Source organism: Cladophialophora bantiana, assembly GCF_000835475.1.
Source record: "Cladophialophora bantiana CBS 173.52 unplaced genomic scaffold supercont1.16, whole genome shotgun sequence".
NCBI classification, from domain to species: Eukaryota; Fungi; Ascomycota; class Eurotiomycetes; order Chaetothyriales; family Herpotrichiellaceae; genus Cladophialophora; species Cladophialophora bantiana.
The window spans coordinates 629277-644143 of NW_015971590.1; the positions used below are offsets into that span (position 1 = coordinate 629277).

General features: G+C 53.8%; 3 protein-coding genes across 3 annotated transcripts; all 3 read right to left on the minus strand.

Annotated features, from left to right (window-relative positions):
• Positions 1-229: 229 nt before the first annotated feature.
• On the minus strand, positions 230-2366 carry Z519_09821 (uncharacterized protein; the record flags this gene model as incomplete). Its single annotated transcript, XM_016767542.1, has 3 exons — positions 230-396; positions 447-1124; positions 1205-2366. The coding sequence occupies 3 exons, from the start codon at positions 2364-2366 to the stop codon at positions 230-232; spliced, it is 2007 nt and encodes a 668-aa protein (XP_016616334.1).
• A 1958-nt stretch (positions 2367-4324) lies between these two features.
• Z519_09822 (uncharacterized protein) lies at positions 4325-4846 on the minus strand (the record flags this gene model as incomplete). The annotated part of the gene is made up of 2 exons (XM_016767543.1): positions 4325-4366; positions 4457-4846. 2 exons carry the CDS (start codon positions 4844-4846, stop codon positions 4325-4327), a joined length of 432 nt encoding a protein of 143 aa, XP_016616335.1.
• Positions 4847-11559: 6713 nt separating this feature from the next.
• Z519_09823 (uncharacterized protein) lies at positions 11560-14023 on the minus strand (the record flags this gene model as incomplete). The annotated part of the gene is made up of 2 exons (XM_016767544.1): positions 11560-11951; positions 12007-14023. 2 exons carry the CDS (start codon positions 14021-14023, stop codon positions 11560-11562), a joined length of 2409 nt encoding a protein of 802 aa, XP_016616336.1.
• Positions 14024-14867: the final 844 nt, after the last annotated feature.

Sequence of the window (14867 nt, forward strand, 5' to 3'; positions counted from 1 at the left end):
CGCATAGCCCACCAAATAGAAGAAAAGACGACTATTTCATATAGATTTTGAACGGATTGGGTATAAAACTCATGGATCTGACTTTTCTGTCTCGTGCGGCAGCGTGATCATACAGCGCATCGCTCGGGGAAGTCGGAATAATGTACAAGTTCGAAACTGTACTCGGAGGTGTCGATGGATGGCGCAAAACAATAATGTGCGGGATTGCTTCGCCGAGTCAGCCAATCATTCAGTCCGAAGCTGCGCCTGGCGGTGTTGGTGCTTGCGCCGCGGCAGTTCTTGTTCTTTCGAGCCACTTTCTCTTGCCCGGTCGAGTTTCGAGGTGAGCGGGGATATTTGATGGGTCGGAACCAGCGTTGATGAGTGCACTTCGTTGCTTGCTGCGATAAGCGTCGACTGTGCAAATGTCAATATTCCAGAGACATATCAGCCTGCGAAACACTCACGCGCTCGAGCGAGGAAGATTGGCCTGCCCGAAAACACTCGGCCCTGTCCCCAAGCCATGCGATACCCCAGTTCATTGATCTTCTGCTCTCGACCTCGTTTGCTTCTAGAAATTAGGGGCACAGACACCTCAGCTTCTCCATCCGTGGCCAGAATAGAGACAGATGTTTTCCCAATTGTCGGCACCCCACTATCAACCTCATCCCCTTCTTCAACGAAACGGGCACCTGGAGTCGTCTCGGGACCAGTTTGCATCTGGACCGGGAAGTATGCTCGGGGAAAGACGGAGTTCTGCTTGCGGTAAGAGTCCGGGATCTCACTCATCTCAATTTGATCCAGAGTCACTTTGACTCGTACGCGGGCATTCTTCTGCGTATCCTCGACCAGGATGAACTTTCGCCGCTTGCCTTCAGGCAGCTCTCCGAACAAGGCATTGTCTTCCTCATTCCTCTCCTCTTGTTCTTTCGAAGTCATGGCAGCTGTTCCTCCAGGCCGTCCAAGATGGTGTAGACCTGCCTGCATTGATGGAGCCATGGATGGTCCCATAGAAGGAGCTAACGACGCCGGGTAGCTTGGATAGCCCGTAAAAACATGACTTTGGCGCAAGTCATTCGGACTCGTCATCTGCGGAGTTACGGAATTTTGTCGGTAAGCTTGTTGGGCGGGATTATAAGTAGGGGCTGTTAGAACGTTAGCTGAAGGCTGTAATTGGCGTCAAGTCTGGAGTGGTGCCAGAGCCATGGTGAAAAGGTTTGCATACCTCCGACATTCTCATGCCCCGTAGGAGACACATCCTGGGCATGATGAAGGAGCTGAGCCTGTGTGCTGGATAGAGTACCGGGTGGCCTAGTGGGGGGGGCCGCCATTGAGTTTGGACCGGGAAGCCCTGTCGACACGGGACCACCCGATCCGGGCGCCTTGCCCATGGTCGAAGGTGTCAATTTCGACCTGTTCATCTTGGCTTGTCGCCTGACGCGACGACTTCGCAATCGTGGATCTTGGTTGCTGTTTCTCCAGCTGTCTACTGCCCTCTGAATCAATCCCCGCTTACCTCGAAGGCACGGATTCAGCTCTGCCAATGCCCAACCCACGTTGTTGCAGTCTGTCTCATAGTTCAAGCGGTTTCCTTTGTACTGTTCTTTTGGCACGCAGGCTCGCGGGTAGACACAATTTTCCGATTTGAATTCTTGCGGCAAAGTAGCCGGGTCCACCGATTCGACGTCACACCTGATAGTATACTCCATTTTGACCCGGTCTCTAGAGTATTCGAAAGCTATCCACTGCACCCCGTTCCCATCTTGCCGTATCTTCAAAGGTGTCGTGGCAGGGATAGGTCCGGGGGCGGCGTTGGAGTTTGGCTGCAAATTTGGCGGCATTTGTTGTGATGGCGGTGGTTGTTGTTGTTGTTGCTGCTGTTGTGCTTGTTGCTGTTGCTGGTGGTGGTGGAGTGTGGGTTGCTGTTGTTGCTGTTGCGGGAGAGCGGGCTGCTGCTGTTGTTGCTGTGGCAGAGGTGAGGGCTGAGGACCTGGGGTCGGATGTTGTTGCTGTTGCTGAAGCATTCCCGGTCGCGCCTGTGGCGTTTGTTGATAATGTTGACTCGGCTCTGACTTCAATCTTGGGCTGCTGGAAATGGCTGGATGGTGTGATGCAACCTGGGGTTGAGCGATTTGCGGATTTGTAGATTGATATGGTAGCATCGACTGAGAGTTGATCTGGTGTTGCTGAGAAGCGGCATGATGTTGTCCGTAGGTAGGCTGATGTACCGAATTCATTCCATACTGATAGCCATAGAGCGGCTGGCTCAATTGAGAGCCTGGTTGAGCATACATGGGCCGCGCCGGATCGTGAGTTTGAGGCGAGGTTACGGAAGCCGGTGAGTTCGACTGCGGAGTGTGATATATCGGAGGGTAAGGCCTCTGCATGGTCGCGGTTGCTGCCATAGAATCGGATTTCTCTGAACTTGGATCAGCTCACCGAAGAAGGCTACAGCGATGCCGCCCCCGCTCCTGACTCACCTGAAGGATAATAGGCTCCAGCAGCGCTATGCTGGCTTCGCGGGCTTTGAGTAGGAGGATAAAAGTTTGGTGGGTCAGTAGCGGCGGGTTGCGCCTGGAATTGCGCCTGGCTGTTGAGAAAAGGCGACTGGAGACTGGGTTGAGGAGTGTATACGTTCGGCGACGGATAGGGTTGCTGGGCGCTTTGACTACCGCTCAACGTTCTCGTTTGCGATTGTTGCGGGATGTGATGCAACGGTGCAACGGTTGGGTAGGGCTGTGTTGTGCGATGCTGCATGGAGGATCCATATGTCAGCGCGAGGTCGTGAGAATAAGAATAAAGCACAACAGAACAGACTCGCGTCAATCGTTGAGTAGGAAACAAAAGGGCCCTTCGGACAGAGGCCAGAACAAAGATGTTCGGACAACAGTCAGAGCCCGGTCCAAAGCAACGAATTTTGGCTTGATCAAGACCAGGGGGGAGGGTTCGTGATTGGGATGACCCTCAACCCCCCGGCTCATGGTGGAGAGCCAGGGGACCTCAATAGATCCTGAATATCTCTTCGGTAAGGAAGCGAGGATCCTGAGTTTGCGAACAAAGAGAGTTTGAAAAAAATAGAGACACGCGCCACCGAGCACACGGAATCACTGGCAATTTGATACACTTGTTCGTACCTGTAGAAGTAGCAAGGTAGGGCAGGGGCAAGGGCCAAGGTGCCAGGGGAATATTGAGCGAGAGGACAGAGGGGTCCGTCACGCAACGAGATAGAACCAGGATAGCATGCGGCGAACAGGCAAAGCTTTAAGACTGGATAGAAGCTGTCGAGGTATGTCCAGGGTGTGGATGTAATGGAGATTCGAAACGATGAATGGATAGTGTGGGAGGGGTTAAGGCGCGCATGTGATAACGGATAGGGCAATGACCAGGGGTTGTGGACAGGAAGGGCAGGGGGGGCTCCTCGGAAACCAGCATACCATGTACTGAGATTGTCACCGTTGAAGGAGCCCAGGTAGTCGAAGCTTAGATGGCTGGATATTGGATGGTGGAAGGACTGGGGTGGAGGGAATAGGTTGTTGCTATGTAATAGAGCAACCAGGACATGTATGGAGTGGGTGTTGTTTTGACAGTCGGAAACGGCAAACGTAGAAGTCTGAAGGTCAGACGTGGCGGTGCAAGGTCCAAGGGGGAATTGATAAAGAACAAGTTTTGGCGAGAGTAAAAAAGATGGAATGATGCAAAAGAAGCCGAGGGGCAAGGGCGGTTGTAAAAGGCGGATGGGAGAGCGGACTGGATGGTGTGGATTTGTGCTTTCGAAACTTGTAGCGTGCAAATCAAGTGGATCGATGGCGCGGGAGCTTAGAGTAAGTAAAGGCACTGCGCAGGCGACTTGGGAACCAGCCAGGGTTGGAACCGGGAGAGCTTGGTCCTTGGGTCCTTGAGTTCTGCTAAGAGTGGAGTCTGGAGCGGTCACTGGAGGATCCGGGAGGAGCATTGGACAGGTGGATTGGAGAGCCCGGGTCCAAGCGTCGACTGGCTGAGCCTGGAGTGGCTTCTGGCACTTTTGGTGCTTGAAGAGCCGGTCACAGAGGGAGGCGGGGCCACAAGCGGGCTAATCATAGCTGCCCGAGGGCCAGACAGGACCCGACTGAGATCAAGCCAGTCGGGGTAGGATCCTGGCTGGGCAGATGCAAGCCAGGGCTGCAAAATACCTACCTACCGGCCTAGGTAGAGACAGGAGGAAAGGATGACCGGGGTTGGGATGTGCCAGACGACCAGGGGCCAGGGTCGCAGCCAAGGAAGCAGAGATTGTAGGTCGTTAACCGCACATTGGAGGACCGGCTTCGGGCCAAAAGAGGCTTCAACGGTCAGACCAGGATGTGCCTTCTCATGACAGGTGATTGACATGGAGCAAGCCAAAAACGCGGGACTGCGCTGGACAAGAGGACAGACAGAAAGGCGATGGAGAAGCGCTAAAATGACCTCAAAAGATTGACAATGAATAAGAGAGGTAACTTACATGTGGTTTAGCTTCTCCAGGGCCATGAATGTGAGCAAATGCGACGCCAGAGCCAGAGACTGGGCCTGGACCAGGCGCTGCTGGATCGGGGGCTTTTGCTGGTGTGACAGCCTGTGAGAGGGGATGGTGAGGTGGTTGTTGTTGTTGTTGTTGTTGTTGTTGTTGCTGTTGCTGTTGCTGAGCGTGAGAATGACGAGAGCTATTCTTGTAGGCGTTGCGCGTAGTCGCTAACTGGTGCGCTTGCTGATGGTGAGGGTAGTGTACGTGCGCTGGGGATTGATGCAGTTGCGTATTACCCAGATTGGCAGCATTGAGGTTCAAATTGGCAGGGCCAGGCCCAGTTGATTTCTCCGAAGCGACGGCGTGTTTTTTGCTCTGGGCGGGCGCCATGGCGCGGCGGGGAGCCCAGGTTGTTTGTAGCAAGTAGCGAGGGAAAGTGAGAAGGGGGGTGACGAGTTCAAGATTGACCGGCTGGCCGACGTCAGGGTTTGGAGTTCGTCTCGGGTGTTCGATTGAGGGAGATCGGAAGTACTCCGTAGGGCGCTGCTAAGAGAAGGAAGGAGAGGGGGAAGCAGGAGTTTGGAGCTGGAGGGGCTGTTCGAGGAATGAGGCTTCGAGAGGCGAGCGCTTGTCGCATCAAGGGCCGCAAGAGATGGGTCGCTAGGTGGGGTGAGAGAGAAGGGAAAGAGGACGAGGACGAGGAGGGGGTCGAAAGAAGTTGTAGGTAGGGATGATGAAGCGGCAATACTAGTACAGGGCTGGGCCAGGGTCCCAGGTAGGAAGATAGAGCAAGGAATACCACCAAAAGACCAGTCAGTCCAGGGGAACATGCAAACACACAAGCACCGTCGGGATTACAATGGTGAGATGGCGGATGGCCAAGGTCAAGGTGTGCAGTTCAGGTTCTTCGAGAAGGTGGACTGGCTGGAAGCGAATGATTACTCGTGTCCGGGAAGGAGGAGATGCTCACCACCACCAAGAAAAAGCATTTCAATCTGGCATGATTTAGTGAGTATTAATAACAACCAAGTAATGGGGGACGGAACACGGGGGAAAAAAAAATAGACAACATGGACCAAACAGACGACAGATCATAGACTACTCTGTACGGTCTGACAGGATCCCCTCCAGCTGAAGGCATTTACAGAGAGCGCTTGCCATATAGAAGACAAGAGATACGAGTGCACGCCTCTCCATATTACCTATGTTCACACACTTGTAGTTACCTGTTTGTCAGTAGCGAGTATTTGGATCTACCTAACGGCGGTTGGATACGATGCGGGTAATTCAATTAACCCTGCCTACCAAGTACTACCCAGTACTGTCTTTTCTGCTCCCCGAATAAAGTTGGGGGAGGGCGGATGTTCTTTGGGGGGGGGGGGGAAATAGGCGGCGCACTGGCCTCTCGCGTCTCGTGGGAATCCCTGTAATTTCCAACAGTGCCCCTCCTGGCCCCTTGCTGGGGCCCTGCTGGGGCCTGCTGTTAAGTCTGACCAGGGTCCTGCGGGCCCAAATAGTGAACAGCGCAACAGAGTTTGAACTCGAAACGCCTAAGTACAAGTTAGAGGTCATCAACGGCGCTCCGGCGATCATCACACTAGTCGGCTAGTCGTTCTGACTGCAGCCCAGCAGGCAACCTTGACTTTTGGCCACAACCTCAACAAGTTATACGGAGTATGCAACACGCAATACATACCTACTTACCGAATACACACACAGCTTTGCATCTGTACCAGCGGCCTACCCCGGTCACACAGTTCATGCTCCTCCCCCCTCAATCGACATCTGCAACAGACCTTCCAACGCCTCCAAAGCCTCCAAAAGGCCCTCCTGTCTTCCCTCTCGAATCATATCCTGCCGCGAAATTACAGAGATCGAACCTTCTGACTTCCTCGTCATCAAGCCACCGAACTGCCGAGCCACCGAGCCCATCGCCGAATCGATCTCCGTGCGGTTAAAGGATAAACACCAGATCCACATGGTCTGCCCTCGAACGCGTCTATCATTTCGTACGCAAAATAGTACCCAAAAGAAAAAGGGCGAGACAAAAAGAGAGAGAGAGAGGGAGAGAGAGAGTCCTTCCTGCATGTCTTGACCTTAGCCTGAGCGCGTTGTTGTGACAGCCAACCCGCAGTTCGTTTCCCAATCCTGGATCCCTGGAATCTTTCTGCTCTTGGACGCTTCTTCTCTCTCGCTCTCCTCTCTCCTTCCCTCCCTCAGGAGCTCACCTTTCACCCCAACGTCTCCAATGTCTCCGCTTGGTGGCGAGAGCTGCCCGCCGCCCTCTGCACATTCTTGACGCTACACCGGAAGCAGCCTTAGTCCCTCCCTACAATACGACCCGTGAGCACGAACTGCCATGTGTGGCCCGGCGTTGATCCTGGTTCTGGTTATTCACAGCGTCGATCTCGGGGTCAAAAAGGACGCCGTCCCATTTACCACCACTCCCGCCCACTCCCATCACTGAATTGCCCGAACAAGGCACTTTAAAATATCGATTGAACAAGTGGAATTTTCGTGATGCGTCGCTTACGCAAGGGAGGCATGTCTGCTCATGTTGTTGGGCACCATCATTGGCTCTGTCGGCCTGCGCATGAATAGCGCTTTCTTCAGAGCTACACCGACTCAGAATAGCAGCTGGAACCTACCATCTTAGCTTCCCTTTGTAGAAAAGACTGGGGCAAATCAGCATGTCCAAGTGCAGCGAAAAGGGCCACGACCACAAGGCCAATAATGTCGGCCGAGTTGGCAATAATCAACCTTGGGCAGACCCCAACGACGATGGGGTGGCGAATAGCCATTTCTGGCTGACGAGGGTGCTTGCTTGGTACGCGTCTTCCTCCTGCAGTCCTGGTTGTTCCGTCTCTGCTTCTACCGCCCACCCTGGTCGTTACTGGCAGGCATGCAGAGCCTATCCACCCCCCTGGTTGAACTGGATGAAAGGCAATTCTTCACGACGTCCTTCAAACCATTATGATTGTAGCAAACGCCAATACTCCGTATAGGTAGTTTGCTCAGCCTTGTTCACGATGCCCATGACAGAAATATCCTCCGGCTCCGTTGTCATCGGGGCCGCAGGATTGATCTTGGGTTAGTCTCAGGCCAGGTCACCGAGTATATGTTTACATACCCCATTGCAGTGGCACGAATTGCAAACACAGCTTCAGGGCTGCATTAATAATAGAACCTGCCTTTCTCTAGCGACGGTCCTCCATCCAGAAGGCTGACTGTGAGAGCGAACTCTTCTGATTCGCCTTTCCTCGAGAGCCGTCTCTGTGTCACTTTTTCGTGTTCAACCATAAAGATAGCATACCCGGTATTCCAATTTGCGTGCTTAGGAGCACTTCTCCCAACCCTCCATCCGGCAGCGCCCCCGATTGTGGTGCCAGTGATGAGTGGACAGAGCATTCTCGCTATTGGAGCTCAGCAGTCCTATCGGACCCTTGATCCGTCACCGAAAGAAAAGACCTCGGAAGGAGGCGGCCGTCAACCTCTCGATTGGAGTAATAACAATGGTAACGCCGCAGATGGGGTTGTTGGCCACAGCAGCCCATTTCTGGACTCATCTTACCAGAGCGGACCAGACGATTCGATCGTTCGTTCTTTGAGATGTCTATCCGCTTACATAGTCCACAGTGGCGACGGTCCTGAATTTCATGATTTCATGTCATATCGGTTGCTGTCTAAGAGCGGCGCACAACCATGATGAGTGTCCACAGGTTCAGGGCTTATTCGGCGGATTGCAATGGAGCCTTTGAGCTGCTTGTTAGGCACTATATCTCGACATCATCTCGGGAAAGGCAGCCACCTTCTCGGCTTCTTCCTGAGCGAATAATTGCAGGGTCAGTAGTGGACATGTAAAGACTTACCCTCCTGACGCCCTTTTTCATGCATGTTTGATTGACCAGCGTCTCACGTTCTAGACCTGGTGAGACCAATCTTGAAGCCATCAGGTTTGCTCCCCGCAAACAAGCCTCAGAATGCATGACATGGCATGGCTCAACATTTTGACGTAGGGACGACATGGCTGCTGTCTGGTGGCTCAAGCTTGGGCAAGCCACCTGCGACTTGGAGGGACGCGGTGGTCGCAGCCTATCTTGAACAAAAGCAACGAAGCCCCCACTTGATGGGCGCCAGACCCTATCGCAAGTCTTCTCTCAGCAAGCATCACCGATGCCTACCAAGCTTTTTCCCTCTGGCGTGCGTTAGGACTTGCGCCGGTGGCCCTCCCAAGCCCTCCAAAAGGTTGCCGTCATCACGAAAGTACAGGGTACGCCGTCCTTTAATGCCATCAACGCCCTAGTGCTTTTTACGTGATGAACTTGTTGGCGTTCCGCCACATCTACGCACTGTTTTTGCGTGGAATCCGCCTGTTAAGCTGGCTTTGAAGCAATACGCAGGTAATGGGAATTCCTGCTGTGGATCTGTAATCGCAAACAGTTTAACTGAAAAGAACGCCGTGTGGCGCAGATTGACCACGGCGGCCACCCGGACCCCACGGGTACCTGTTCGGGCAGCTAGGTCAGGTACTTGTGTAGGTTTAAATTGCTGAGTGTCGGCTTCAGATGATGCAGAAGCGAGATCAGCTGTCTCGCCCGACACTGTTCCGTTGGAGAGCATTTTTTGTAGGCTGATAACCTTCCAAAGCTGGCTTTCGCCAAAGAACTCTTAAGAACACATATCCAGGCGCGTTTCCATTGCTATCGAATGTGTTTCTGGCACTGGATTCCTTGCCCGTAAACCTCGGAAAGCTGAGCCGTAAGAATCTCGGAGTTCCTTGTTGTAGGACCATTGAACCGTTGCTCTGTGTGGTCAATCAAAGCTTCTCCTGCCACCTGCATGTCACCGAGACCTATTCCGTGGTGGAGAGAAGACGCGTTTGTGGGTTCAAATTTGTGACCAGCCGCGGCGGAAATGCAATCCCCAGCTGAACATTCCGTATTTAGGTAGGTGCGGATTATCCCATGTGGGTGGAACAGAGTTTCGACCGGCAGCAAAACAACATGATTGTAATTCGTCGCACCTGTTGAATCGATACCTGATATACCGATCGCGATGTCGCAAGGAGACTTGACAGTCTACACTAAAAGAGAAGGTCATACTGCGATCTCAGCGTACTTGACAAAGGGCCCGGGCTTTTTTTGTCCTCTCTCCAGTGGACCCGGTCATCAGTTCAGCGGGCGCCCAATCTCAGGATTCTGTCTTGCCTCGGACATTATTTCACCATCGATAGACCAGCAAAGCCGGAAAGCACGCAGCTATCCAAAGGGCTGTGGTATTTGAAGGAAATCCTGGCTCGGCGCCGAGAGGCTGCTTCACGATTTTGGAAGCGCTCCAGACATGGTGCACCGTGGTTGGCACCCAGCGAGGCTGGTTAGCGATTTCCGAAGCTTTTGGCTTGACAGAAAAAGAAAAACTGCCAGGAAAACTGGAGCTGCGAATAATGCAGATCACCTCCCCCTGCACAGGCTTTCGGCTCGCGAACGATTCGCCGCCCATCCTCCGGGTCTAGCGTCCAGACGGCGATCGCTGCGGGCACAAGGGGCTCCCAACAGCCGAGATGGTTGGGGATCGCACAAGAAATGACAGGACCCATTTGCACCTTGATTGACCAGAGCTTCTATGATATTACAGAATAGGTTCTGAACCGAGGCGTAACCAGGTTGGAAAAATGTGTTGGCACCGGACCAGCGATCGATTAAAGAAATGTCTTCAAGTGAAGACCAGTGCAACGTTGGCGAAATGTGATGTGTCACCAGAAAGCATAAGTATGGTCCATTGAGCCGGATCTAAAGCAACCATTCTGTCACTAGACCCTTTTTTTTTGGCGGGTTTCGGACATCTACAGTTCTGGTCCATTGGGTCGTCGCTTGAGCGGTTGAGCAACAGGGTAATTGCAGCATGGTTTTGACGCTATGTATGTTTGGAGTAAAGGTGTTTGTGCGAAGAAATACTGCTGGTGTGGTGCTTTTTCTGGCCTGCAAATAGCGGAGCCCCTTGCACTGTGTGTAGTGGCATGCCTGGAAACGGGCTGCTGAACTCCTGGACCTAAAGTTCTCGGATTCGACGGGCAAGCTGATTGACAGATAACGTGGTATCCAAGACCCTGTTTGGCTGAAGCCATGGCAGGCAAACGTGTCGTGTCGATCAGCCACGCTTTCCCGCAAGTTCTGCCACGACAAGATGGTAGGGAAGGCATGGGCCTGCCGGAAAGGCAAGGGGTTGGCTCGGCTGAGGGGAAAGATCTTCAGGTACTAGCTTAGGGGGGGGGGGGGAGGGAAGCAGCAAGGGGTGGTAGCACTGAGCCGGGGAGGCGGAAAAGCGAGGATTCCGTTCGGGAGGTGACAGGCCATGGGTGGATGACCGTTCGGCAAGCCAACCAATTCTCCAAACGAGGTGTCCGGTGTCCAACTGTGCGAATGGCTTTCGGATGATGACATGCCCGCCCAGAAGGAGGCTTGATGTTGACAGGAACAAGTAAGATTCTGCCTCCTCTGGCGTGCAGGAGAGCTGTTAAGACACTGGAGTCATGTCAGGAAGGCAGACAGCGGTGACAGTGTGGATGGCATACCCAGTAGTGGCGAGGGAGGTGAGAGAAATGATGTCACGGAAACTGTAGCCGGGAAAGGGCGAAAATGGGTACCGTCTGACAGAAAATTATTTTGGTCTGCTGTGGCTTGACCCGAATGATTGCGTGACCTCAGCCTCGCTTACTCATGGTGCCCTGATCACAACGTTGAGTCGCTTCTCTGCATTTCGATCGACCACAGGGATTCGCGCAGGACTGGATTGTCGAAAGTTCATGGCTAACGAAACATCTCCTTTGTCTTATCAAGATGACCAGAATCTCCGTCCACTTCAAATCATGCATTGCTTCAAACAGCCACCTCTTATGCTAGTCTCGCATCCGCCTTCCAAAGCTGAATCCGTCGCTATCAAATGCCTCGCTCAAACTCTGACAATGGATCCCCCCTGGCTTCCCAACCACAATGCTTTGGACTTAAATAGCAAACTCAACGCCCAGCAGCCACCATGAATCCCCCTCATTGAACATAACCATGTATTCATCTAGCGTTAACTCGTCTTTCATGCTCGTACCTCTTTCATACATTTGTCGAGTAATTCCCGGCATTGGGCTCAACCCTTATATCCGGCACAGGCAGCCCCTGCTGCTGCTGAATTGGTGGATATCCCCCGGCCAACGGAGGTGACTGTTGCATCGGTGCCGCACCAGGCTGTCCTGGTGTGGCATTAGCAACAACAGGAACTTCCACTCGTTGTTGCTGTTGTGGCTGTGGCTGCTGCTGTTGCGCGAAGTACGCTCTAGGGTCACCCTGCAGACCTTGAGCAGCAGGCGCTTGCTCTATAGCACGCAATGGACGTCGATCATCATCGGTATACTCGTCGTCGCTGCTTTCGTCGCTGTACTCGCCTCTCTCGGCCCGTCGACGCCGCTTTTCTTCAAGCTCAGCTTGCCATTTGCGCTCTCTTGCTTCTGTTGATTTCTGTTAGCTCACACCCACAGCTTCAGACGCAGGCCATATGCTTACCTCTGATCTCCTTCGTCTTCTCCGCCAGCTTCGTGATCTCTTCTCTAGAAACTACCCGCAAAACAATCACGTAGTCGTCTCTCTCTTCAAACCTCTCATGTGCCTTCTCCAGGGCTTCTGGATTCACTAATGCTCGGCTGATTTTGGTCCACCGTGCATTCGGTGGTATACCATCTTTGTGGGCATCTTTTAGTGGTGCAACACCTTCTCGTGTGGGATTGGGATCTTCAGGGAAAGGCGTTTCTCGCGGCGGCTTGAGGATGCCCTTCGGTTTGAACTCCTCTTTCTTTTCAGCCGGTTCGACTAATTGCACCTTTCGAGGACGGTCATCTTCATCTTCACCTGGGGAAATGGTACGTTGTTCCAGATTTGTTGGCACATCCTGACTTGCGTCGCGAGAAGGTGCTCGGTCTCGGGGGCGTCGTTGCCGGGTGTCGTTGCCCTCATAATCCTCAGTGGTGTCTGACTCGGTCCCGCGGTCCGCTCGGTCCCGGTGCTTCCTGTGGCGATGGTGTCTTCTTTTTTCGTGGCGGTCGTCATGATCATCCATGTCATCGACTCGGTCCTCGTCTCGTCGACGCAGATCCCGGTCTCCGTTGGTCAATTTGAGATCACGCTCAACACGACCAGCAAGTTCATCTGGACTTGGTTCGTCGCTGGCGTGATGCCGTCTTCTTCGATGCTTTCGCTCTTTGCGATCATCAGTTTCTGACTCTTCGTCGTCCTTGTTGCGGGTACTCTTAATAGCGGCGCCAGCAGCAGCGCCCACCGCGCCTAGGCCAGCAGCTGCGGCAAGCCCTTTACGTAGTCCTGAATGTTCTGGGCTGCTGTCTCGACTTCGGGGCTTGCCGGGCTTGTCAACCTCTCTGTACCTATCCCTGTCTCTGTCTCTATCGCGGTCCCGATCCCGGTCCCTATCCCGATCTCTATCCTTGTCCCTCTCGCGGTCCCTGTCGCGATCACGCTCACGAACCCGTTCCGGCTCGCGTGGGAGCTCGCGCAATACCTCTCTTTCACGCTCATCACGATGCCTGCGCCTGGGAGGTTTGTCATCGTCCTCTAGACGGTCATGACGGGGTCTAGGCAAGGGTCGAAGGTCTCGTTCTTCACGCGCAGACACGGAGCCGTCATCCGGATAGTGATGTAAAACGGGGGCTCTCGTGGAGTGGCGGCGTCGGGGGATATCTCCTCGATCTTCCGTGTCGCTTGTCCGACCGCCCGCATATCGGGGAGGTTCGTTCCTCTCGATTCTATCCAGCACGCGTGCGGACGAGGGGGGAGGGGCGTCTCGCGTATCTCTCCTTGCAGGCAGCCTGTACTCAGGCAACCCAGCTATACTTACGGGACGTTCTCGTCTGCTGTAGCTCTCCCGCCTCTGAGGAGGTCGGGATGACTCCTGTAAAAACTGCTCCTTTGGAGTTGTATACGAGAAGCCTTCATCCTGCAGGGGACCACGGGTCGCAGAGTAGGGATATGCATTGTAGCCACCGCGGCGGTGGTATTCAGGTTGTCGGCTGACTCTTGCGGGCTGTAGACGGTCCTGTTCAGCACGAGTTGCGCTCGAATGGCGGTGATGATTTCGACCGCTTGACGCAGCAGGAACAAGATATCGATCCCCCGCAGAGGCCAGCACCGGGCTTCTTGGATCGTCACGAGAGGAACCACTGATGATGGCAGGGCGTACTCGAGGCGGAGAAGAGCGACGCTCCATGAAGGTGCTCACTGGCCTGCGAGTCTCGAGTGTGGAATTATTTCTTGGACGCACGGCATATTCTGTTCTCACTATTGACCCTCCGCCCGAATGAGGATCGTCGAGGATGGTTTTCCTTGCGATAGGTTGAGTAGTGTATACACTTCCGTGTCGCGTGGCAGGGAAGGTGTCGATGAAGCTGCGAGGCTGGGAGGAAGAGGAATATCGAGGGTCGAAGGAGGAGGATATGACCATGCCTGTGGATGCTCGAGGGTCGGCATAGCGATGCCTCGGAGGCGAGCTGGCACGATAGCGGTTTTCGGTCATTGTACAGGTGTCGGCTGGCTGCTGTTGCAGAGAATCTGTCTCCCAGGCATCGGACGTTGACGACCAAAGCCAACGTGCAGGCTGCTGCCCGAATAACTGTGACGACTTCGGGGATGGATTGTAATATGAAGGGCTGAACTCAGAACAGGCTCAGGCTCAGGGTCAGCAAGGTTTCATATGTCAGGGGCTTTTTGCAACAAGGTCGAGGAGCGTGACGCCAGGGCTGGACAGCAAAGGGATGAATTCGTCCAAGCACAGTGAGGATGTCTGTTGGAGGGGCAGACGGTGAGTGGTGAAGACGGGCAAGGGCTAGCAATCCTTGGGGGCCAACGGAAATGATGAATCGATGAATCAGGGTTGGACCGAGAGGGGGGTCGTGGCGGACGGCACACAGGTGGGAGCGGTCGGGTGTGAAAGCGCGGTGGTAGGGAGCAGGGCGCAGGGAGCACCAAGCATTCGAGATGGGAATCAAGTGGTCTGGTCGTCGTGCGTGAACGGCCGGTGATTTGAGATAGAGAACAAACAGTACACAGAAAGTGCAGCGTGTGAGGGCGAATGAATTATTATGGTGTTTGTGGAGGTGCAGCCAGTCGCCAGCCGGTGAAGTGAAGTGAGCCGAAAGTGAAAGTGAAAACGAAATTACTACTAAGCTTGGGGCCCGACGTCATGGAAATATCCACATTGCATCCGCCGCTGTCGCCATCGCCATCGCATCTGCCCAAGCAGCACAGTGAGGCATCTCCTCCCAAGTCGTAAGGAGTCGTACCTCTTAGTACCTCTCACATTCATTATTCACTCAATCACTTACCCACACATGCCGTAACACCTCTCTCCACGCTCTCCC